At 43.0% G+C, this 24,672-nt stretch overlaps 2 protein-coding genes across 3 annotated transcripts; both read left to right on the forward strand.

Annotated features, from left to right (window-relative positions):
* Positions 1–567: 567 nt before the first annotated feature.
* Positions 568–4,373, forward strand: LOC148389611 (surfeit locus protein 4). 2 transcript variants are annotated; one of them, XM_088391329.1, is made up of 6 exons: positions 568–847; positions 2,059–2,245; positions 2,374–2,450; positions 2,524–2,567; positions 2,636–2,822; positions 3,066–4,373. In XM_088391329.1, the coding sequence occupies exons 1-6, from the start codon at positions 800–802 to the stop codon at positions 3,330–3,332; spliced, it is 810 nt and encodes a 269-aa protein (XP_088247455.1). In that variant the 5' UTR covers positions 568–799; the 3' UTR covers positions 3,333–4,373. The 2 variants fall into 2 exon arrangements, with proteins under 2 accessions (XP_088247455.1, XP_088247454.1); XM_088391328.1 differs by lacking the exon at positions 568–847 and adding an exon at positions 984–1,147.
* Positions 4,374–4,865: 492 nt separating this feature from the next.
* Positions 4,866–20,244, forward strand: ass1 (argininosuccinate synthase 1). The gene is made up of 15 exons (XM_088392628.1): positions 4,866–4,995; positions 5,716–5,842; positions 6,210–6,278; positions 6,605–6,793; positions 6,876–6,932; positions 7,010–7,084; positions 7,464–7,534; positions 7,607–7,637; positions 12,143–12,233; positions 14,506–14,590; positions 14,821–14,885; positions 16,726–16,857; positions 17,386–17,542; positions 19,823–19,888; positions 20,060–20,244. The coding sequence occupies exons 2-15, from the start codon at positions 5,741–5,743 to the stop codon at positions 20,106–20,108; spliced, it is 1,239 nt and encodes a 412-aa protein (XP_088248754.1). The 5' UTR covers positions 4,866–4,995; positions 5,716–5,740; the 3' UTR covers positions 20,109–20,244.
* The last annotated feature ends 4,428 nt before the right edge of the window (positions 20,245–24,672 follow it).

Genomic DNA, 24,672 nt, shown 5'->3' on the forward strand with positions numbered 1-24,672 from the left:
TAGATTTTGTCGCCCTCTGCTGACTTGATGTAACACTACATCTGCGTTTTGGATCAAGCTAAATTAAAAGGGTTTAAAATGTTTTAAAACTGGAATTACAAGAAAAACGGCGCTTTATTTTTTTAGCTCCAAAAGTGATTTTGTTTTTGCTGAAACTACAAGATTTTTATTTTTCCTAGAAGAAATCTCTCATCAACATGGTGACCATGTTTTCATTTGTTCCAAGAAGGAAAGAAACACACAAAAAGTCGTTAAATTTGTTTAAAACAAGTTTTTAACGTGTTTATCTAATGTTAACTTTATTGCAAGGACCAGTTTTCCGATGTATACACTTTTGAAAACCAATTGTCCACCCTTTTAGATTCTCCCAAAAATAGTATGGAAGTATTCATGGCTCAATTCCCCCCTTTTTTTCCTGTATTTCCGCATGATTATTTTTGTCACTTCTGGTTAATAACATGCTTGTTCAAGCAAGTTCATAAACAAATCACAGCGTCGGACTCTCGGAGAGGCTGCGTGCGCCTACGTGGCACAACACGGTTGCAGAAGCGCGAAGGCTGAGTGGGGAGGAGGACCAGAGCGCTCGCTCCTGTTTCCTCAAATCGCGGTGCATTGTGGGGCGGAGGCGGCCTTTCCTCAACACTGCAAAGAGCAGTAGTCGGCTGCAGGCACATCATTTTTTTATTAAACAAATAGCGTCAACACATAGGGGAGTCTCAAGCAAGCATAGAAAAATCCTGTCAAGCGTGTCGGATAAAGCCTTTTTATTTGCTGTTAAGCACCCGTTTGCTCGACAAACATGGGGCAGGAGGATCTCATGAGCACGGCCGAAGACGTGGCAGACCAGGCAAGTTATTAGCACACACGAGCTAGCTCTTGATGCACGCTCCTTTTTCTTTTCACTCGGGTAAACAACAATAAATGACGTCCTTAATCTGACCTACACGCTGACATGTTATTGGGGGAACATCTCGCCTCCTTTTTGTCGAGTTAATTAGCATGACAAACCAGTTATGTGACAATCCTCCCGTCCGCTTCTTTATCTACTACTTGCACATCTTTCGGGAAAGAAGTTGTCGTTTGCCGTACAGCCATGATACAACCGGTACTGTCAGGCGATCAGTCGGCTGATAGCCTGTGTGAAAAGGTACGAATCTTAACTCTTTATGCATATAACAATAATACCACGCTATGACCTATTTTAGGAAGTTATAGCTAACAGTTGCTCCACTGACATTACTGCTTTGCCGTAGGCTTATTAAGCTTATATAACCACCCCGAGTTAGTTTTTATACGGTAAAACGTCTCTCAAGTTGGGTTGTGTTTATGAGGTCATCATCCTTTTTCGTTTCTTAGGTTCAGAGATAAAGTGAAGGATGACTTAACTCTGCTTATATTGTACAATTGTATTTATTGTTCTATTGTAAAGTTAGACTCTTAAGAGTAATTTAAAGAAGGAAATACCCATCAGGGACTATTTGGTGGAACATAGTTGTATTGGCTCCCATTTTGTCCATTCATGCCTCACGCTGCAGTCAAGAAGGGACTTGTTGCAATCTGATTGGCTGGGAGGCGCTGGCTGTGCTGACGTGGGTCTAGATGTGGGCGGGGCTATACTGTTGCGTCACTGTACTGGAGTAGTGAGTTATTACGGTCATGCTGCTGCTGCGTGAAATTGAAACTGCAAAATCAGATTGCTTTAAAGCTTTATTTTTTTATTTATTTTTTATGTCTTTTTTTTGGGACCAGTTCAAATGCTTCCCGTAAATTCCCCACCCCCATTCTCGAGAATTAATGTTAACCAAGCTTAAGGTGGAATTTCTCCAATTTTGATTGGCCCAAAACAGGAACAACTCGTTTCCTAGTGATGACGATAGCTGACAAGAAAACTCTGCTGCGTGTTTTACTAATTGCAGCCGTATGCTTTTGGAAGTGTCGAAATCCAACCAACCTGACCCAACCAGAAGCCGCAATTATTATAGAGTATTGTTAGACAATGCGACAACGTGAGCTGTTATCACCTACTCATCCTCTCTTGCGTTTTTCCTGTTTTCACAGTTCCTGCGGATGACTAAACAGTACCTGCCTCACTTGGCGCGTCTATGTCTCATTAGCACCTTCTTGGAAGACGGAATCCGCATGTGGTTCCAGTGGCATGACCAGCGGGACTACATCGAGACCACGTGGAACTGCGGCTACTTCTTGGCATCGCTCTTCGTGCTCATTAATCTATTAGCACAGCTCGGTGAGTGCGTTTAATGATTTCCGTATTACTTTACGCCTCATCTCACGAAGGTGGATGGATAGGTTTTTTTTGCAGCTGATGTCGATTCGGTCGATTTAACTCTTTGCTTTGGTGTGTGTCGTAAACAGGTGGCTGTATCCTCATCCTCAGTAGAAATTTTGTACAGCAAGCCTGCTTTGTATTATTTGGCATCATTGCGCTACAGGTGAAGAATACAATCAAGTTTTGAATGTGGAACAAAATCATTAATTAGAATTGTTTTTTTTATTGCCCACCAGACGATCGCCTACAGCATTTTATGGGATATTAAATTTTTGATGAGGTAAGCCCCCAAAAAAATTTCTGGATGTTGTGGGGAGGTTTTTAAGACTCTATCTGTTCCCCTTTAAGAAACCTGGCGTTGGGCGGTGGTCTCCTCCTGCTTCTGGCCGAATGCCGTTCAGAAGGGAAGAGCATGTTCGCCGGCGTGCCCTCCATGGGCGAGAGCTCGCCCAAACAGTACATGCAACTGGGCGGCCGCATACTGCTGGTTCTCATGTTCATGTCTCTGGTCCATTATGACACCAGCTTCTTATCTGTGAGTACTCACAACTGGTAAATACTGCATACTAGGAATTAGGTGGCTACCAGTGTGTTCTAAGTTACTATTTGATTGGTTCCATTTGCATCACGGAACACATCACACAAAAACAAACTAGCTAACGGTTGGTTGCACCGAAATCAGAATAGGTAAATACATAAATAGTGAACTGCAAATATTTGGTGGGTTACTGTATATCCCCTTGGTAAATTGTCCTCTGCGCCCCACCCTCTTCTGCAGATCCTCCAAAACCTGGTGGGCATCGCCCTCATCATCCTGGTGGCCATCGGTTTCAAGACCAAGCTGGCGGCGCTGACGCTCGTCTTGTGGCTGCTGGCGATGAACGTCTACTTCAACGCCTTCTGGACCATCCCCACCTACAAGCCCATGCATGACTTCCTCAAGTATGACTTCTTCCAGACCACCTCCGTCATCGGGGGCCTGCTCCTGGTGGTGGCCCTCGGGCCCGGTGGCGTGTCCATGGACGAGAAAAAGAAAGAGTGGTAGGGCGAGGGAGGGAAAATGTGGCGCACCACCGACCGGGACTCAAAGACACCCCCACATCCCCCAGATACCTCTCGCTCATTCTGTTGGCTCACCTGGTTACACTTGTAAACTGTTTTCAATTGTTATGTTTTGGCCAAAACCTTAGATACTCATAAACATTTTTTATGTTTTATGTCATGGCTCTCATTTGAACTTTTCGTTCTAAGCTAGTATACAATTCCCTTGGATAAGAAGGCGTAATAGGCCCGTATATTTCAAGTTAAAATTCTTTGTCCTGTGAATGGTCGAACATACACCTGGTTTATTGGCGTTATCGTGGCTTGGGGTTTCCCAATTTTGCTTGACCTAAAATTTATTTCCTCTCAGCAAATGTTTTTTTTTATAAATTAATGAAAAAGAACATAGAAGTGAATCAAAATGTGTGCCTGCTTGATGACCCCTAAAAAGTTATTATACTCTTGACAATCAGGGGCCCGTTAAAAATTGAATTTGGGAACTCCTGGTTGCATGATGCACCTTCATACGTGGCAAAGGAGAGAAAAATGCAGTTGTTGGGGTTGCAGACATTAATGCTGATCACATCCCTACTTCCAGTCAAGCCAAGCAACTGACTGACAAGCCATGTCTGTCTACTCTGGGCTCGGGGGTGGGCGTGTGTGGGTTCGGGGTGTACATGTTGTGCAAAGTGGTGGATTGCCATGCTCGATTTGAAAATCACATTGCGGTTGTTAGAGCCAGGGCTCGTCATTGGGCGGCTTGCTTCCTTCCGTATGTCTAGTGAACTGTGTATGATGTATGGGCGGAGGGTGTGGGGGTCTCGGGTGGGAGGCTCTATCCATGTTTTGTCAAATGCCATATTCTGCGATCTAGAAACGCAAAGAGGACTCAGCCGACGTCTTATTTCTCTGTTCTTAGTGTTTTTTTTTTTGCCTTAGTTCAAGGAGAATAAAATGTTTTGGTTTTGAGAAATTTATATTGTATTTTTTTTGTTTTCTTTCAAATTTGGATGTTTATGGCAGAAAATAAAAAAAATGAAATCAATTAGAGTGACTGTATTTTAAGAGAAACTCTTCAAATCTAATGACTCCACGTGTATTGACAGATATGTAATGAAAATAAATCGAACCACAAAAGCAATTGCTCACACGTAATTTACTCTGCTAATAACATTTTCACAAGTCATTTTATATACCACATCCATTCAGTGTTAAGTACTTTTTGCACAACCTCTGTTGCCAAATAATGGTCTAAATCTCACATGTTTAATTTATGAATGATTTTTTTCAAATTTAGGAATATAAGCCAAACAATGGGCATGATGGATATATGAACTGGCCCTTTAAAAGTGAGTGGTGGGTATGAGTCAACAAATATGGCGGCCCTTTCACTTGAGAACGCTGTTAGTTTTTTAATAAAAATGCTTTTTTTATTAAACACCTAACAAAGACAATATTTTATTCATCCAAAGAAGAAATTAAAAAAAATAGCCAGAGATTTTTAAAAAAAATGTTAAATTTAACGTGTGACACCTCCGAAGCGTGTGACGTCACCGAAGGAAATCCAATAAGAGCAGTGATGGAGCGGCTACGCGACTAGTCCACCACCTTGCATCCGTGCAACAGGCAGACCTCCAACCTTCTCAGATTCGCTACCATTTTATTAAGTGAGTCCAACAGGTCATTTTCTCCTAAGTATCGATTGCATGTATTAGAATCGCATTTGATTCGTTGGTATTTTGTCGATGACCAGACGGATGCTTTTCGTAACTGGCGTCGTCACTCCAAATCTTAAAAAAAAAAAAAATGCTGATTTATTTATTTTTACTGGTGTTTGAGCAATTATCTTCAAAGCAAAACCATTGCTCGTGTTTTCTATTTTGTATTATCCTTTTTAAAGCAAGGGTCGATTTTCTAAAGAGGCATTTGCCATTTCAATAGTGTGTGTAATTTGAATATTTGTATTAAACTCCATATTTCGCAATACATCTATTCATGACTGAACAGGTACTCAATGCAATGGATTAACTAAGTAGTCCAACCTATCGATGCTATACTAAATTTATTGGGGAAAATGATGCAACGATGATGCAATGAGCTAACAAATGTTTGTCATCTGAGACGAATATTCATGAGCAGACTAGCTAGTACAATTCCCATCCCTGGTCATTAGCAATGCATTTTTTGTTTTTTTTAAACCGAAGGGAAGAAAAAATCCCCAAACTGCCCTAAATAGTATTTCTCAATGTAGAACCAGTTTTGTATCCTGGCCTGTCATGTCAATCAACACTCAACACAAACAAAATTCCTGTGTAACCAACTCTTCGGTGTATTCAAGATACTTATTGACTTGTTCACCTCCTAATGTTTTTTATTTGTCATCACAGCTTGCAGTAGCAACAAGTTGTTATCATGGCTAAAAATACCGTGGTTCTGGCCTACAGCGGAGGACTGGACACATCGTGTATTCTCATGTGGCTCAAGGAGCAGAATTACGATGTCATTGCTTACATGGTAAGAGTTGAAGGAAGGTTTTGATTTGTGTGCATTTTTGTTTGAGGGGCTCAGACACAGCTATTCAATGCACAAAATAATGCCACTGCAGCATTTTGGCATGTGGGGGGCCCTCGTCATCAGCACATTTCTCTTCTTTTCATCCTGGATGTAAAAGCAACAATGGTCTTTTGTTGCTCTTGTTGACTCATTGTTGATATACTTTTGAGTACCACATTACAACCAAAATGATAATCATGCAGTATTTGAGTTGTGTTGGATCACATGAATATCAAGACTGGATTAATGAGCTTTTCAGATATATTTAGCCACATTTGCTCGGCTAGCAAATTTGATGTGTAATAAATTTATTCTTCTTCTCGTGTAGGCCAATATTGGACAAGATGAAGACTTTGAATCTGCTCGTAAAAAGGCAGAAAGCCTCGGTGCCAAAAAGGTATGTGAGATCAATTATTATACGAAATGCAAAAGCCAAAATAATAAGTAAAAGGTTCTTTGATGGTTGGGTTTTCAATTTATGACCCCATCAGTTGGTCAATTTTGCATTTTTACATATATTGATTTATTTTGATATGCAAGCAAAAATGTAACTGGGTGAGCTTCAGGTATTTCGCCACTAGATGATGCCAGCGAACTTCACAATGTCTTGCCAAAATGCCAGCTGAGGATGTTAAAATAGATTCTGTCCATTAAAAAAAATGGAGAACTGCTGAGAATGGAAAAAAAGCCAGCTATGAACTCCTCACTGCTTCTCTTGTGCAGGTCTTCATTGAAGACCTTCGCTCCGAGTTCGTGGAGGACTTCATCATGCCCGCTGTCCAGGCAAACGCCATCTACGAGGACCGATACCTTCTTGGCACCGCGTTGGCTCGTCCCTGCATCGCCAGGCGTCAGATTGAGATAGCGCGGCAGGAAGGAGCCCTGTACGTGTCACATGGTGCCACGGGAAAGGTGAGCTTATCCCACGATAGGTAAACAAATCGATAAATTCTCCAGAGTACAGCTATTTATTTTTTGGTTTTGTTTCCATCAGGGCAATGACCAGATCCGTTTTGAGCTGGCTTTCTACGCCCTCTATCCTGGAGTTAAGGTGACTCAATTCATGTGATGTTTGCAGGTAGCCTTGGATCTGGGAAGGTCACGCTCACCCAATTGTGTGCTTTGCAGATTATTGCACCCTGGAGGATTCCAGAATTCTACAACCGCTTCCGAGGAAGAACGGACTTGATGGAGTACGCACAGGTATGACGATCTAGGAAAAATTGTTATTTACCTGCATGCCAAGCTAACATTTGGTCACATGGCCTAGCTGGTTGTCATGAAGCTGTTTGTACACTAGAGGGCGCTCATGGCGTTTCTCACCACTAGACTTCCTTTCAGTAGTCTCTTAAAACTTTTTTCCAGAACTGTCTCCCAATCTTTTTCTGCCAAAGTGCATAAAAATATCTCATGACAAACCACAAAATAATAATGACTAAGTTGACAAGTAGTTGAAATAAGTAGTTTGGAATCACAGGTCTTCACATATCCACAACGATCTTATTATTTTGTCGCTACTTTAACAGTATACAGTAACTTATTTGTTCTAGTTATTTGTGGATAAGTTTCTGTTGAACTTTAGAAACAGGGCATCCCTGTGCCGGTCACTCCACGGGCACCTTGGAGCATGGACGCCAACCTTATGCATATAAGGTAGGAGGCCAATTTTAGCTGCTTTATAATATGCTCATCATTACATTCATACCTAATTTTATTTCCTAACAGTTATGAATCTGGCATCCTGGAAAATCCCAAGGTAAGATCCATGACACGCATCATTAATTTTGAGTCCCCAAACTTGTTTGATGTAGTACCATGTATGGCCAGCAGGCGGTAAAATGGCGCTACAAGGCATTCAGATTTCCAGCAAAGACAAAAGAGGGGGAGTTGTAGGATTTGGCTGACTGTTGCTCGTTTCTAATTCAGTTATTCCTTCAGCGGGCTGTGATTGGTTATCGTTCCGTTCAATGACACAATCATGAAATTTGTGGCCCGGCCAATTCGATGTTGACCACACAACATTTCCATTTGCCACTGGAAATAATGAACAAGTTTAATGTTTACGATTGTTGACCAAGATAGGTCCGCTTGGAAAAACCCGACATCACAGAATAATCCATCAGAGACATCTGCTGGTGGGAAAGAATCAATTTTAGCTATTACCCCGCAGCACAGGATAATTGCCCAGGATAATCTTTTCGAGATGTGATAATAGGAAAAAAAGAGGAAGATTGCTCAAATTAGACCCGATTATCGATAGTCACGATATTTTTTAAGAATAAAAAAAATTATTGGGATATCATGACAGAGTGGTCGGTAGCCAGCCCTCGCCGTGGTTTTACAGTGGTACAATTTACGACTGACCCTCAAAGCAGCACCATTGGAATATTACATGTGCAGCAACTCTTGCTGGTGAGACTTTATGTGAGTTTTGCCGGCGGTCAGAGGTGACGGCAGTACATACAGGTTGCCCTCGGCGACCCGCAAAGCTCCCATCTCACAGCGTCGCCCATGTCTGTATGCGTCTGGGCTCACCCGGGGTCTTCGCCGGGCCCTGGGAAGAGCCGGGGACACACAGACACTGACTTGTCGTCAGTGACGCTTCGACTAATTCCCGATTTCATGGGAGCCGGGGGAGGGAGGGGAGGGGATAGGGTTAGGGGCATCGCGCCCAGCTGGGGCCTCCTGAGTTCCAGCCCCAACTCTCTCGGGTGCTCATTGTTTGGACGGTTTTGCGCCGCCGCGGGCTGCGACGTGGGAGGGGAGCCATTTCACCGTGACACCGTGACACCAAAATGTCACCAGTAACAGTAAAGTACAAAGACGGCGCGCCCAGACAGATCGGGCGCGCACCCTCCTCCCGACGGACGGGGTGTCACAAGGCGGCGACGGGTCCCGCACGGCTGGAGTTGCGCTGCACTGTAACTCAGACCTTTTGCGTCTCCTTCACTTTCCCACCCCTCCTGAGAACTCCGACGCTTGATAAATGTTTTGAAAGGAATGCCGAGGGAAGAAAAAAGCGCAGGAGCATAGCAATGTATGATGACACTATTGTGTTGCATTCATAGTTTGTCTTTGGCCGTTTACTCCATTAATGGCGTTTATATACAATGAAATATTTAGCGAGCCGGGCTCCGCAGCGGTAAAAGGATTTGAATACATTATCCTGGCCAATGGTGGAAAGCGGAACCTCCAAAGTTGAACGCGGTCCGTTCCGTGATGCTGGTCAACAACTTTATCGACTGTTTGTTTTACTCCATTAATTTTATGATACACAAATGTACCAATCAATAAATTCTGTTAATTCAGCTATATTAATTCAACAACTATTGCAGGAGTTTTGAATTTCCCTATTTGGGCTGCAGAAATAAAAACTAATTCAAGTGAGTTTTAAAAGCAAATCTCTCCAGAAAATCTGCTCTCATTGGCTAATTGACCCAGAAGGTCATCTCAAGAGGATATCTCATCTCGATATCAGCCTGGCTCTCCTCCAGTTACTGCCCTAAAGGCTGAGGAGCAAACTTCTCAACCTCCACCTGTGGCACCAAATACCCTTACTCCCAGCACACCCCCACCTCCTCCACTTCCCTTCGCTTGTCACAGTTAAATGAGGAAATGTCCCAATGGTCGCTCATATGTTCTGCTGGAGATAAGAGCCCGCAGTTCAGGTTACTCTGCAATTAAAAACACAGAATCCTTCCTGATAGTATTTTAACACAATGGGCCCTGCTGACCCCCCATTTTGTAGCGTTAACTTGTGTCAAGACATGCGAGGAGCTTGTCGACCACTTTCCAGAATGTTCTTTTTAAATGGCTCGTTTAAAAAAGGAAAAAATCCAATTTCATTATCGCTGTTGGATGTCAGCTTGTGATTGGAGGGGTGCCACCCTCAGGCAGCCTGACACTCGTCCCGAGTCATTAAAACATCAGCTCACTCTTAATTATAGCCTCGATCAGTGACACTTACCCCCCCCCACCCCCCACCCCCCCCCCCACCCCCCCCCCACCCCGACCCGCTTTGTTCTTTGTGACGGTGAAGCGGATGGACCGCCGCTCGCGTTGACCAGAAGTAAAGAGGCGGAACGACGCCGGGTGGCTCGAGGAAGTGGCGAACCGTGTTTTTTGGTCGCATGGCTAGTTGGAAAGATGGATGGAGAGACAAGAGCGCCCGTAGGGGAAGGAAGTGGGAGCTTGTCGGAGTAAGTGTGCGCGTGAATGTGTGCTTTGAAGCAAAGAGGTCAGCTTTTGGGGTCCGTGCGCTCACGTCCCTTCGGGCGGGACCAGTAATACTTAGACCGCTGATTACCAAACACTTTAGTGTGGCATCATCAGGCGTGCCGTGGGAATTTTTGGGGGGGGATTAATTGTATATGTAATTTTATTTTATTTATTTTATTTATTTTATTTATTTTATTTATTTTATTTATTTCTTATTATTTTTTTATTTATATATATATATTTTTTTTTTCTCCTTGCCATAAGTGAGCATACTGCAAAGTCCCAAAGTCTTTTTGAAAGCGAGCAGCAAAATCAAACATCTCCCCTGCACATGACGAGGATATTTTTCATCTCAGTTTTCCACGTTTGCATTTTAAAGAGAGGCCCGAAACACAGTCATTTAAGCGTCATTTCCGAGCCATTGCACCAAGGATGTTTTCGGCCCTCTCAACTCTCCCTTTGGTGAACCCCCCCCCACCTCCCACCCTCCCATCTCCCTGCCACCGCTGCTTCTTTAGGCCCCGTTGGCTTCGATTGAAAATCAATGAGGCAAATAATATGTGGAAAGATAGAAATTTACTTGCTTTAAGTTCATGCGTCAGCCCTCTCCGCGGCTCTATGGGCCGCGTTTAGCACAACAATATGGCCGAAGCCGAGACTGCCAAAGGAGTTGCTCTGTGCGACATGATGGTGTGCTTCACGCACCATTTGCCACCAATACCCGACCCCCCCCCCTCCCTCTACCTTTCCCCACCTCCTCCCCCCTCCCTCCCAGGGCCACGGCTTTGGGACAAGTCCACCTGCAGGGGGTTTCAATTGAAATGCATTGATCTTCAAACTGAGCTATTCCCTCACTTTTCCCGTTTTTCTTTGTATCCAACCACCCTTAAGTGGTGCGCTCCCATTTTCTTGTGATATGCTCACATTTGAATATTTAGGGTTCTCAAGCCCTTCTAGGAATGAATCATCTTTTCGGAGGCCTGAAAACTCAACTTTTTGTAAGTTTCAGGTATGGATTTTGGAGCTTAAAATAGTCTCAGTAGCGCCCCCTAGAAAAAGAAATCATTCACATGGTTACTAAGCTTATTTTGAATTAAGCATTATTTATTTTATTTTTTTTAAACACTTCCCATGTAAATAAAATTCAGCCATCAAAAGGCTTTTTCGACTCCTCACTCTTTTAGGCCAGTGAGGCATAAAATTCCAAAGAGGTGACACGGTCGCCGTCAATTTGGGTGTTTAGTTAAAAGCGTTTGCGGCTCCTCGTTTTCACCTCAGTGACGAACGCCGATTAGTTATTGTGTGATGATTCCGTGTCTGGTAAAGCTTTCCATTTAAATGCACTCAGTAGTTATTTTGCATAGCACCCCTACAATTTGCCGACGCTCCGAGGACACCGTCCTACTCCCGACCGAGCGCGAGCCGACTCCAGGACGCAAACGTCTGACAGCCGGGACAACTTTTTGTCGCGGAGATGTGAAATAATAGGAAGGCTTTGTCAGGCAGAAAATTGACGACGGAAGATGAAAGCGGTGTCAACAGAGGGAGAAAAAGATTTAGGCGAAAACAAGATGATGATCTCTTTAAAAATGTTCTTGTTCGCCCTCAACAAATGCAACCAAGCGTGTATTATGGACCTTTGTGCAATGGGGCACAAAATTTTGCCTTTCTCAAACTGAATTATTATTTTTTTAATTGCGTAGTTGATGTAAATTCATCTAAAAATAAATGTTAGTATTTGAACGAGAAGCAAAATAAGGACAAGAGCTATGATGAAGATGGATTGATGGAGTTGCCTCTGCTGCAGGGGCACACAAACAATAAAAAAAAAAATGAAATATTGATTCTTTTTTTTTTCTCCGCCCATTCCCGACATTTTCAAGTAACTACTTTTTCACGCCTCATCATCTCTTTTCTCCTGCTAGCCATGTGTCAATTTCACACAAAAGTCTTCTTCTGTGATGAGGTCTCTGAAGGTTGTTCATCAGTGGGAGCAAAAGTGTAACTCCTTTTTTTTTTTTTTTTTTTGATCTTCTTTTTCAGAACCACGCTCCGACTGACCTCTATCAAATGACTAAGAACCCAGAAGACTCTCCCTCCTCCCCTGATGTACTGGAGCTGCAGTTCAAAAACGGTTTGCGTCTATTTCAAGCACTACTTTTATCATTTTTTTTCGACCCACTTGCATAACGACATAAAAAATAACGACAGGACCACACAAGTCATTTATTTCCCGAGCTCCCTTTTTCAAAAGTCGTTCATCTCGAATGTTGACGTCCACACTGTCAGCTTCTCTTGTTACTTAACACGGGCCACTGTCGCCGCGGGGCTGCCGCTCCAACACTGACCCCCTTTTTGCCACTTTATCACCGCTGACCACCCAGATTTAATATGCGAACCTGCCGTGCTTGCCCGTAGGGCACACACACACGACACACACACAAGCCGGAAGTCTCCGAGGGGGCCCCGGGGGAGATCCTCATTAGATATGTTGGGCTGGAATAGTGGAAAGTGTTTGCGCAAAGAGAAAATGGCAAGAAACATCCAGCCCGGGGGGCAAATAGCACAGATGTCTCTTCATCGCGGATGAAGAGCATCCATGAGGGAGGGGGGGGGGGGGGGGGGGGGGACTAGCTCTTCTTATTGCACGAGGGAATATCACTTTTTCCAATGAGCCATTCATAAAGTTTGCTTCAGCAAAATGTCACTCACAGTAGAAATTGGATCGAGCACACCTGATGGTCGGGAATGTCGGACTTGAGCTGTGTTTAAGTCGTGCCTGTTTTTTTTTTGTTTTTTTTTTTCTCAACCCTGTGCACCGTTTTCACACATATTCTCTTTGGCTTTTATTGAGCGCCCTGTGACAAAAGCTGTTTTAGTTGTCCACACAAAGGCCCCGACCGAGCCTGCTCCTCCCTCTAAGATCCAGCACAAGAATGTTTTCACCCCCCCACCCTCCGCCTTTTTCATCCTTGCTTTTTCTCACCAAAGTTTTCTCACTGATTAAAAAAGAATATTTAACAACAAAAACCTTTTCCATTCCCCCCCGTATTTTCCCCTCTCATTTTTTTTTCCATCCCTCCCTCCTTTCACGCCAAAGAAATAGCAGAGGAAAGAGAGACAGAGAGGAAAAATGTAAAGCAGTAATTTTTCCTACAACTGTGTCTGCGCACCCATTGTTTGCACTGTTAGGCGGCGAGAAAAAAAAAAGTGAAGAAAAGGAGCACGGGAAGAATGAGAGCGAGCCGTTTGGGTGAATGATGTGAGCGGCAGAATGATGGAGAGAGTGCGCAAAATGCAGGAAAAGGCTCGGCCCCTCCACTCCCACGTTCGGTCACTTAATTTATTTGAACTTTTAATCTAATTATTAGCTATAAGAGAGGGGGGAGGGTGGGGGAGTTGATAATAACCCTCTTCTCCACTTTTGCTTCCATGGGAGCCGCGAGATTCCCGCGATCCGCGAATGGGCCCGTCAACAAAGCCCTTGTCCAAAAAAATTTGTCAAGTCCTTCACGTGTCAGGATTTTTCCCAAAGCTGTTGTAGCCAAATCAAAGAAGAATTTTCTTTTTTTTTTTTTGGGTTAACATTCGGGGTTTATCTTTTTTTTTAAATTTTTTTTGGGGTGTCCTCCCCCCGTCAACAATTAGCCCACGTCTGTCATTAACGAGCATCATTAAGCAGCGGGGTGACAGTGATGGATGCCAACGTGGGTGTCTCCCGGTCAACAAAATAAACTATCAATGTGTGTATCTGATAGGACGCTTGGTAAGTTGGTCACACACACACACACACACACACACACACTCTGTCAGTGTCTGCGCTAAAGAGAGCGCCAATAACAAAGCTGTGTGTTTAATTGAATTAGTTTAAGGCCAGCCCACAATTTCACAGCTTTCACATTGGTCGAGCCTTTGAATTTATTAGCCATTCTTTCTCGTCGCCCCCTTTTGTGACGCCTTTTACTTGACCATTATTGATATCAATGACTTGTAATGAATACTTGTCACTAGATATTTATTTGAGTTTATGTGTCATGCCTAACAATTCATTTTTCAGGTGGAGTGTATAGCAAATACATTTCAAGCATTGCTCGTGGTGGAGAATGTGATTTACATTACTTTGAGTTTTGGTTTAAGAAGTCTGAATTTCTTGACTTATTATATAAAAAAAAAAAAAAAGCAAATGAAAACGTTGAGTGACTTTCTAATGCATCCTGGTGACGGCACGCTTATTCATGCAAATTGCAGTTCCACTTTAGTCTCGCTGTTATTTTCTTGCATTGAATAAAAAGGATGGTTGGAAAAGGTTTCTGGAAAAATTGAGCTCAATTTGTTGAAAGAAAAACATGCGTGCTGTAATTATATATTTGATGGGTCATAATTGATCAAATTTTCAATTTTTTCAGGTGTTCCTGTCAAGGTGGTCAGTGTGAAGCAAGGAATATCAAAAGACACCCCTTTGGATATCTTTTTATTTCTGAATGAGATTGGGTAAGGATATTTTTAAAGTATTCTTTTAATATATATTTTTTACATTTTATTTATTATTATTTATTTTAAAGTGTGCTTAATGTTTCATTGTAATTTAAAATAACATAAAAATGCTTCCAACTTTTCATTTCTTCAGATGATTTTACAGATTTTTTTTTAAATATATTTTTATTAAATTTGTAATATTTTCATTTGTTGAATGAAATGTCAATGCTGTTTGACTCTCTTAGCGGAAAGCACGGAGTGGGTCGCATCGACATCGTGGAAAACCGTTTCATCGGCATGAAGTCCCGAGGTGAAAACAATTACGCTTTCATGTTCCCGAAACGCATCTCGATATTTTAAACCTTCTCTTCAAACCTTCCTTTCCACATCGGGAGCTTTTACGCAATTTGCAGTTATTTTACATGAGCGCTTCGAGTCGGTAAAAGCGAAATGCGTCTCCTGCAAGTGTTTGGAATTATAGACTTCCATTCATTCATGTCGGTGTGTATATGTGTGTGTGTGTGCGGAAATATCCACGGGAGAAAAACAAACATTTGACTGCATTTGGAGCACACCTGCTCCACAGGGCTCAAAACATCTGTCCGTCACTTGTGCACTCTGTTGTCACTTCAGCTTTGCTTGTGACAAACATCACAAATAAGTGGGCCAAAGCTTGCGTGCTCACACACACACACACCTTTTCACCGCCGTGACACAACGTTGGCAGGTAGAAACGGGCAAAGTGGGAAGCCCATTTTTCTTTTCCGTCGTCGGTACAAAAGAAAGCAAAAAGGAAGAATAACGGGAAGAGGTGGAGGCCAATGTGTCACATCGCTTGAGTAACCCCCACTGAGTGCATTCATACATTTTTTTTTTTTTTTTGTCAGGTCATATTTATCAAAGAATGTAGCTACAAAACAATCGGCAATCCTGTCACAGCGCTGTCGGACCTTTGACCTTTCTGTGCACAGGCGGAGATTGTCGGAAATCACTGTTAGGAGACTATTAGACAAGATTGGCATGTCCCGCTCTCCTGAAAAGGAAAGCAAGTCCAGACCTCCACCGTTAAAAATATAACTGGATGTGATATTGGCTTGAAATTTAAAAGTAGAAAAAAAATAGAAAAGTACTGTACACAGTTAAAACAATAAATTAAAAACAGAAACAGACACCACTAGTACTGACTGTTTCTATGTGTTGCTCCACCATTTGTGTTCAAAGCTGCTGTATTGAATTTCACGGCTCAAACCGTTCAGCCTTCAACTTTTGCATACCTCTCGTCACTTCACGAGATTAAAAACCTGGAAAAGCACTGGAGGTGTTTTCTCCTTAAGCCTTAACTCAACTTCCAAAAAGCTTCCTATTGTTGCTTCTCTCCCGTTAAGCCGTTTTTAAGCCAAGTTTACTTGGAGGCAGTTTTAACTTATTTATCTGATGGAGGCCGGCCAACGGAAATGTCCCTACGCGCTCCCATCGGATCAGCAAAAGGCCCACGAGCCCTTCAAGCTCAGGTGGCGGCCGTTTGAGGCTTTGGACAATTAGCGACGGGGCTAAGCCCGCTTTCTGGCCGCTAGCGCCGCAGTAAGTGCTTCTCTGTTTTCAGGTCAGGAACGGCGCTCGAGGATTTGCACTCGTATAGACCAGACCGGGAGATTTAAATAGCATAGCGGTGGTGTTCGGCCCCCCCCACACTTTTTTTTTTTTTTGATTGAGCTGACATTTGAGTGACAGCTTCATTTCTGCTGTCAGCTACCTCATTTTTTTCAGCCCCTCCCTGACCAGAGGGGGTAAATTGCAGGGTATAGGAAGAGCCCTGGTCCACGCTCTGCTGGTTGGCAGGGGCCTCCTACCCTGTCATTTAGCCTGCATGGACACACACTCCCATATTTAGCAAGGAGCTGTCTGTCACAAGGTGCAAGACTAATATTCATTTATTCTATTTTTGGGGCTCACGAAAAAAGCTAATCGGATACTTTCTACAATATAATAAGATCCAAATCTGTGATGCATGATGGAAATTATTTTTTAAAAAGATTTAATAATATGACTCAAAACATTGAATAAATAAATAGATCATATATAGAGATTTTTTAAATTAATTAATTTATTTTAACTTTTAAAAATGAATTATGTTTATATTTATTTGTCAGGGATTTATGAAACCCCCGGAGGAACCATTCTGTTAAAGGCCCATCTCGACATTGAGACGTTCACCATGGACAAGGAGGTCCGCAGAATCAAGCAGGGACTCGGGATCAAGTTCTCCGAACTGGTCTACAACGGTCAGTCAATCAAATATGACATAATATTCACCCAGCTGTGTCTCTCGATCTGTCCGTCGAGCTTGACTTGTGTGTTTAGCGTGTAGCTCAGGTGTCCTAATCTTCCCTTCTGCTCAGTCCCAAGTCTCTTCGGCACCTTCATCCACTTAATCGGATCAGCGCCATTAGAGACTGGACAATTCAATTGAGAGATGGATTAAAAGAATCAAAACAAGTGCAAAATGCTGACTTGCATTCGGTTTTCAAACACGCTTAAGAATGCTAATGACCAACGAATATATTTAGATGACAATAATCAAAGAGATTCAAAGGGAGAACATGACAGACGATGAGGTGGAGGTCAGGTGCTGATCAGAGGAGGACCCCCGCCAAGCCGTGCGGGTCCTCCACGAACAAATGCGGACACGAGCCTCTCCTCCATCTGTCTGGGAAACACTAAGGGGGAGGTCCAAACTCCAACACACACCATCCACTAATCCACTGGTCGACTCCAACCAGTCCACTAAACATGTGCTTTTTGTTTCTCAGGCTTCTGGTACAGTCCAGAATGTGACTTTGTGCGCCAGTGCATAGCCAAGTCCCAGGAGAACATTGAAGGCAAAGTGCAGCTGTCCGTCTTCAAGGGCCAGGTTTACATTCTGGGACGAGAGTCACCCAAGTCCCTGTACAACGAGGAGCTGGTCAGGTAAGCAAAGATGAACATGTGGCAGCTCTGTATATACAAAGACATCAGAGTAGCGTCAAGCTCAGTTTCTGGAAGCCCCCCCCGATCACGACCCCCCCGATGACCTCGCAGCCGCGCTAACAGTGGGTTTGTTCAGGCGGTTGACCCCCGATGCCCTGTGGGCAGGCTCAGCACTGACCAAAGTTAAAAAAAAAAAAAAAAAACTCCATATGCTTCTCTGCCCCCCCCCCCCCCCCCACACACACACTTGTACCGGCTAATAGTGTTTTCATCCACAGAAGAGAGAGCTGATGTCGAGCGGGCCTTTTTAGAGGAAAGTAGCAAAAGCGTCATGCTTGTTAAGCAGGTCAGGAGGAGCCATGCCTCCAGTGAACAGCCGTCGAGTTTCTCACAACGTTTTTATTTTTTTCGGTACAAGAGAAAAGGAGTCAAAAGGAGGGAAGAGAACTCTTTAGTCGCTCCATCTGTGAGGTGGCTTTTAAATTGCGCAATCGGTCCGGCAGCGAGAGAGTTGCGGTATATAATCGGTGAATAATTGATCATAATTGGTATCGAAACCACAAGGTGGAGACAAAGTGCTTAAAATAGAGAATGTTACATAAATTTCTTCTTCGCCTGCATTACTTTTGATTTAAATTTCCAGATATTTTTTAAAACTGGAATAAGCTCAGTTGTTAGCGTAAAGGTCGCTAGCTTGTTGTGCGACTGAGGTGTTGTGTTTCACCGTGGCAAAGTCCTCAGGCCCTCCTGACAGATGGGCCCTGAAGTTCCTCACAAAAGGGCTCAGTGCAAATGTCCCCAAACAAATGACAAAGGAATCCAGTAAAATGCTCTGATTCATTGCCTGCTTTAGTTTAAGGGGCAGCTAATTAATTCATGAGGAACAATTCACTCCAATTTATTTTGAATCAGACTCGACCGATGGAATCTGTTGAAATTAGCGCTTTTAAAATTGGCAAAAATTGGCAGATTTTTTTATTTTTTTTTTTTAACACAAAAATTGGGCAACCTTTCTCTGTTAAGATAAATAACAAATCGTAAATAATTGTAAAACAGTCAAATGTTTTTCCATTTATTTATTTCATCTTGTAAAAAGTATCTTTTAAATTAATTACACGATTAAATCTTATGCTTCCAAATATCCAGATTGGCATTTTCCAGAATTTAATATTGAATAGGCCCTAGTATGTACACAACACGTAAAAAAAAGTATATACTGTCTCTTGCATGCTCAAGAATCATATACCTTGGAGCAGTCGCACACATTTGTCATTGCACAGCGGCAACACACACACACACAGACCCCCCGCCGGCATCTCGCTGTCTCTCCGTGGGCAACCGTAAACGGCATCATTAGCGCAGTGGTAACACAGCCCGTCACTGCACCCATCTGAGAGGGAAATGTCACCCTCCTCGCTTGTCTGCTCGCTCGCCTCTCAATTAGACGGCAGGGTTTCTGCCAGCATCACACACACACACACACACACGCATACTATGCTAGCTGCCATATTCTCCAAAGCCACTCATTCATAATGGCGCTCAGGTGCCAAGCAGGGAGCCTTGTATTGAGAGTTGATGATTTAGTTGTCAGACTTTCTTTTTTTTATCGTGTTTATCCTATCATTTGTTGGCAATTTCCTCTTTGGCTAAGTGCTCGCAAAGAATAAGCGCCGGGCGAAAAAAAACGGGCGGCCGCGAGAGGACTCGGGCCAGGCAGTGTATTAAGCACGGCAGGTAGAAAACTGCCGTGATTACCGGCCGCCGCCGAACGCTTTTGTGCGCCGTGCACTTAGGATGGATGGCGAAACACGGCGAGGGATTGATTTAGAATCTTTTTCGAGGTCTGCGAATGAACCCGAGAACCCCTTTAGATCAAACTTTCTGGGTTTGGGGACATTCTTGTAAATTTTAAGTCTCAATGATTAATCAACTATCAAAAATAATCGATTAATTTTAAAAAATTAGTTTTCGATTTATCATTTCATCTTTAATCTATGACTATATCGTCGCGGTCCCCGGAGTGATCCGGGAACCCCAGTTTGAAAACCCCTGTTCGACTTGATATTATTATTTTTATCAAACCGAGCATCTCTCTTTTTGTTGTCGTCCAATACCGACTCTCAAATACTTAAACGTAGCACCGGGTGGAGGAATCAATAGGCCCATTATTCCCTCCGAAGGCCTTATCAATGATCCAGTTATCTCAGCGTTTAATGAGGCCTCACGTCTGGTGTGTTTACAAAACATTTAATTGTGTGCTGTTGTATCTGGACTTTCTAGCATGGATGTGCAGGGAGACTACGAACCTTGCGACGCCTCTGGATTCATCAGGATCAACGCTGTCAGGTAAGCATTGATGGACTAAAAATATATTTTGTCTTGATGCTTTCTATAATTGGCATATGCACAGTCTGTATGGTCTTCGGTTTATTACAGCGCTAACCTCAAAGTATCACATGACGTAGCCGACTGAAGACCCCTTGTATGCAATTTCTAAGAAATCTTTTTCCCCCACAGGCTCAGGGAGCATCAACGTCTGCAGGGTCTCTCCAGCAACAAGAAGTGAGCTGACGAAGGAGCTACACGACAAGTTGAAGTACCAATACTTGCAATCTTTAAGATTTTGTGACCACACTACTATCTTGTGATCATTCCTTCCAATGTGGATAATAATGAATAAAAATCTATATCAGTGATTATTACATGTGATTATCCTCCATCCTATGGGAAAAATTTGCAGTACTTCCAGTTTCTTTCTCCTCCAGTTAAAAGTAGTTCAGCAAAATTCTCTTAATGTGGGGCGTTCCAGTTTAGCCGACGTATCGCTGAAAGGTGTCAGCGTCAGAGTACACGGCCATAAGGGGACCTCCCGCCGGGTCTGGTGACCCCCCGCCGGGTCTAATGGGCAATGACGGCTCCTCGGACCTTTGAGTGCTGCGGCGGGCACCTCCTCCCCCCACCCACCCATCCACCTCCTCCCAGCTCCTGCTCAATTACACGGCAGGCGTCTCAGTCTTTGCCTGGTCAATTACCGGCCGGCCCCAGCATTTACTGTCACGCGTGCACAGGTTGCAAGATAATCAGTGTCTGAAATGGCCCCCATATTCAGATTAGTCAGTCAAGCTGAAGGAGGGCGAAGCGGTCGGGGACAGCTATCAATCTGACTTCAGCAAGTCTTAGAAATGTTAGCAATCCACTAAAAGTGTTTTTGAAAGTCCTGATCTGTCTTGATTAGTTTGCTAAAGATGCATGCTGGGATCCTCGCCCATTCATTCGTCGGGCGCTTCTCATATTCCATCTTCTCCGTCTTACCTGCGCTGACGCCTGACCAAGGGAATTAATCATCCTTGACCCGGGAGCAATTACCCATCATTACCCACTCAGGAGGGAATAGACATATGTAACAATAGCACGACATGAAAAGTTGGCGGAGGCGGGTCTAATGGAGTTCCGTGCTGTTCCGAGTCTCTTCGGGAGTCGGGGTCGACTAACCTTCAAGTCCCTGTCAAGGCGCACAAAGCCAAAGTACAAAGGAGCTCGTTGTTCACCTGACCTCAATGGAACGAAGGTGAAGGGACATTTGAAAAAGTCAGGAGAGCACTTGGAATCGAGGTTCGTGTGATATCACGGAAAGAAAACCATGCATGCCCATATTTGGAAGGAAACAGGAAGTAAACGCTTCATTCAAACTTAGCACCACTGTTGGCCCACTTTAGAGTTTGGCGTGATCTACTTGTCAAATCTAGAAAGAAAAATATTGTCCTCGTCGTTACAAGTTTGAACTCAACATAGTTCTCCTGTCTTTTGTCCTCATTCAATGCATGCTCTTGGTGGAGCTGTCTGCGGAAAAAAGCCTTCGCTGACCTTTACTCTGACGAACAATGAGGCGGTGACAATGACCACCGATGGGGTTAATTACCAACAATTACAGGCCAACATGGCCGCCCTGGCGTTTTTTCTTTTTCTGCTGTAACCTAAGTCCAAAATCCCGCATTAGCTTAGGGTCCATTATGACGTCTGGGTTTCTACCTGGGAGCCGCCGGGACCCCCGTTTCAGCCCTCCAGGTGCGGCTCAGGTCCTTTCAGCCATTTTGCTCCACTATCATATGTGTGTGTGTTTTATTTTTAATTACTGTTAGTTAAGGCATCAAAAACACTGCACATTTCACCCTAATGCTTAACTGGTAAGTGGTAATGGACCACTCCCGCGAGGTTTGTGGCTCAAGCGAGCGGATTTGTGATGAGGTCATTCAAAGTGATTCAGGAAGATAAATTGTCGTCTGGGTCATTTTTATGTGATTTAATCAGTCTAGTGTGTTTGAATTATTGACAGCAGTTATCCTTCATAAGATAATAATCATTTATAAAATAAAATAAAATGTTCTGATAATACAACGTCTTTTAATGTGAAAAGATCTTAACAGTTGGTGTCCAAATTTTTATGGAGATGTTTCAAATTAAATTGCAGTTCTATTTTTTTGCCCAGTAAACAACTTCATGTTGATCGAACGCTCGGTTAATTGAGTGTAGTTCCACTGTCAACCACTAGATAATATAATCTAATATAACATAATATAATAAAATATATCATTAATATATAGTATATATATAATATAATATAATTTATATAATTAATAAAATAATTTATATAATTAATAAAATATAATATAATACGTATAATATAATATGATATAATACAAGTTGATAGACAGAAGGTGCGTCACTTATGAATAAATGAGTGCAACCTCTACGCATAATGTCATAATTTGTTCATTGTGTGCGTACAAAACGGCGCCTCGGAGAGCAGACCCGTCGCTCTGGAAACTTGATCTTTTTCACGAGAACATCAAGAGACCATCTGTGAGGAAACATGGCAGGATACACTTTGCCTTGCAGGCTCTCTCTAAAATCCACGGACCCTCTGTGTGTGTTTGTGTGAGTGTGTGTGTTTTCCATTGATGTCAAAGCCTATTTTCTGGTGTCAAAGGACAGCCATTGCCAGCTCCTGTCCTTTAGATCTATAGACAGATGGGGCCATTACGGTCAGAAAAGCCCCCCCTTTGGCATTGTTTGGCCTGAGCCGGTGATGAAATATTGATGGAAAAATAGAAATATTTTGCCTGCTGCTCCGTGTTGGAGGTTAATGAGTGTGAAGAGTTTGTCGTCTCCCGTTACAACAAGATGTAGCTAAACGACCACCGCCATCATCGACAATGGGAATCAATAAACTTTCAACACTGGCTTAGGTTACAGAGCTGTGATTCATAGATATAAATAGATCGAAATATAGTTTCATATTTTAGATTCATCTTTTATGCAATCATGTAACAAGTGTCATTGACTTGAACCAGAAGTCAAATTCCCTGTGCAGGTCGACGTTCGAATAACAACAAAATCAAAAATTTGGCAATAAGGGGCGGAGCTAGTTATCCCATTTTAAACATGACAAGTTTCAAACCTGTTGAGTTTGTACAATTGAACATATAGCATCTTTCAAAAGGTCATATAAAATCTGTGCTTTTCAAAAATGCTTTCACTGTAACATATTAGCCCCCCCCCACCCCTCCGCCCCCACCTCCCAGATACCCCGGGGGCATCAATGTGTAATGCAGCATGTTGATCTCCAAATCAATAGATTTATCCCTCTCATTTGCTTCTGCCTCTCTCCTTTGACTGTTTGGGGGGGCGAGGGAGGGGGTCCGGTCCACTGCTGGGGGTTTTCTGCCGGCACACGTCCTTTCAGCCGTTCGATCCAAGGCTGTGATGTAGTCGTGAATCCACGAGGGGAGGGGGGGATGTCGGAGGATGCTCTTTCCCTTTGGATGATATAAATGTTTAATGTCGTTGGTTATTTAATTGTTTTGTTGCGAGAGTTTCCTCTGATGGATGGAAGCTGTTTTGGCTCCCAGGGACTGCTGGCAACTTTTCAGGCCCTGCCAGCGTGTTTAAGTGCTGGATGGATGGAGGTTGGTCCGTCACCCATCTTTCTGTATCCAGCTGATGTTTGCCTTTATTTTTAAGTTCTTGTTTTCGGTGGCCCGTGGCGAAGAATTACCTGCAACAACTACGCAAGTGGGGGTGAACATTCACACGAACTTCTTTTGTCAGCTCCCAGTTCAAAGAGCTTACAAACAACACCATTTAGCTATTATTTCCTCTCAGGCAAACGTTTATCGGAAGAAAATTTGATGTTACGCGGAAGAGGAGAATAGGACTGGTGGGGGTCAGGGTGGGACAAATAGTGGAAAACATCCGTCATTTTCACCGCGGGGTCCCACGTAATTGAGTCATTTAAAATACAGATACACAAGTGGATCAAAGCAAAGTGGCTTGAGGAGGATGCAGGAGAGAGGGAGGAGGGTGCAAAGTAGAATTGAAAAGGACCAAAAACAAGTAGGTGCATAGCTGCCATTACTCGGCAAAACGCCGCTGTTTAGCTTTGAGGGCTGTCAATCATCTTGCTAATGCACAAATGTCGAGGCCTGAGATTTTTAAATGGAGTAAAATTTGAAAACGTTATGGTTCGAGATTGCTTTAGAATCTGTAAAGGTCTATAAATTGACTCATTTTAAGTTACTGACACCAAAAAACAAATTCTTAAATCGAGTTAAATGTAATATTATTGTGAGACATACAAATGTGGATGTCTTTTTTATTTTAAATCTCATACATACAAAAATAAAACATTACATAAATAATTGAATAATGTTATAATTTCTTTTTTAACATAACTATGAAAACAAGCATAATAAAATCGTTTGTCCTACAGATTTTCTAATATTTTACCAATACTGAAATGTTATGTTAACATCACAAAGGGTTCGAATACAGACAAACAGACAGACTGACAAAAGTGTAAATGCACAGTCCGTGAGGGGAGGGGGGGGTTAATCGGGGGAGTGGAGTGCCGGGATACCTCTGAGGTCTCTGCATGAAACTTTATCCATTTCATGTTTCCTGCCTTTAGAAAAGGATGCCCTTTGCAGAACGGCATCAATTATCAAGCAATTACAGTTTCATGTGGCCTCTTCCTTCCATATTCAGAAGGTGGGGGAGGAGAAAGAAAAGGCGTGGACCAATGTTGATGTTTCATTTGTCCGGCTGCGTGCATGTGTGTGTGTGTGATATTT

The sequence above is a fragment of the Syngnathus floridae genome, chromosome 12, assembly GCF_059516105.1.
Source record: "Syngnathus floridae isolate MCC-2025c chromosome 12, RoL_Sflo_1.0, whole genome shotgun sequence".
NCBI classification, from domain to species: Eukaryota; Metazoa; Chordata; class Actinopteri; order Syngnathiformes; family Syngnathidae; genus Syngnathus; species Syngnathus floridae.

Excerpts from the sequence above, each read along its gene's own strand:
- ass1 (XM_088392628.1), top strand. The coding sequence starts at position 5,741 with ATGGCTAAAAATACCGTGGTTCTGGCCTACAGCGGAGGACTGGACACA. Across the intron at positions 7,638-12,142 it reads GCATCCTGGAAAATCCCAAG|AACCACGCTCCGACTGACCT; the intron begins GTAAGATCCATG and ends CTTCTTTTTCAG. Across the intron at positions 14,591-14,820 it reads TTATTTCTGAATGAGATTGG|CGGAAAGCACGGAGTGGGTC; the intron begins GTAAGGATATTT and ends TGACTCTCTTAG.
- LOC148389611 (XM_088391328.1), top strand. The coding sequence starts at position 1,094 with ATGATACAACCGGTACTGTCAGGCGATCAGTCGGCTGATAGCCTGTGT. Across the intron at positions 2,568-2,635 it reads GATATTAAATTTTTGATGAG|AAACCTGGCGTTGGGCGGTG; the intron begins GTAAGCCCCCAA and ends TTCCCCTTTAAG. Across the intron at positions 2,823-3,065 it reads ATGACACCAGCTTCTTATCT|ATCCTCCAAAACCTGGTGGG; the intron begins GTGAGTACTCAC and ends CCTCTTCTGCAG.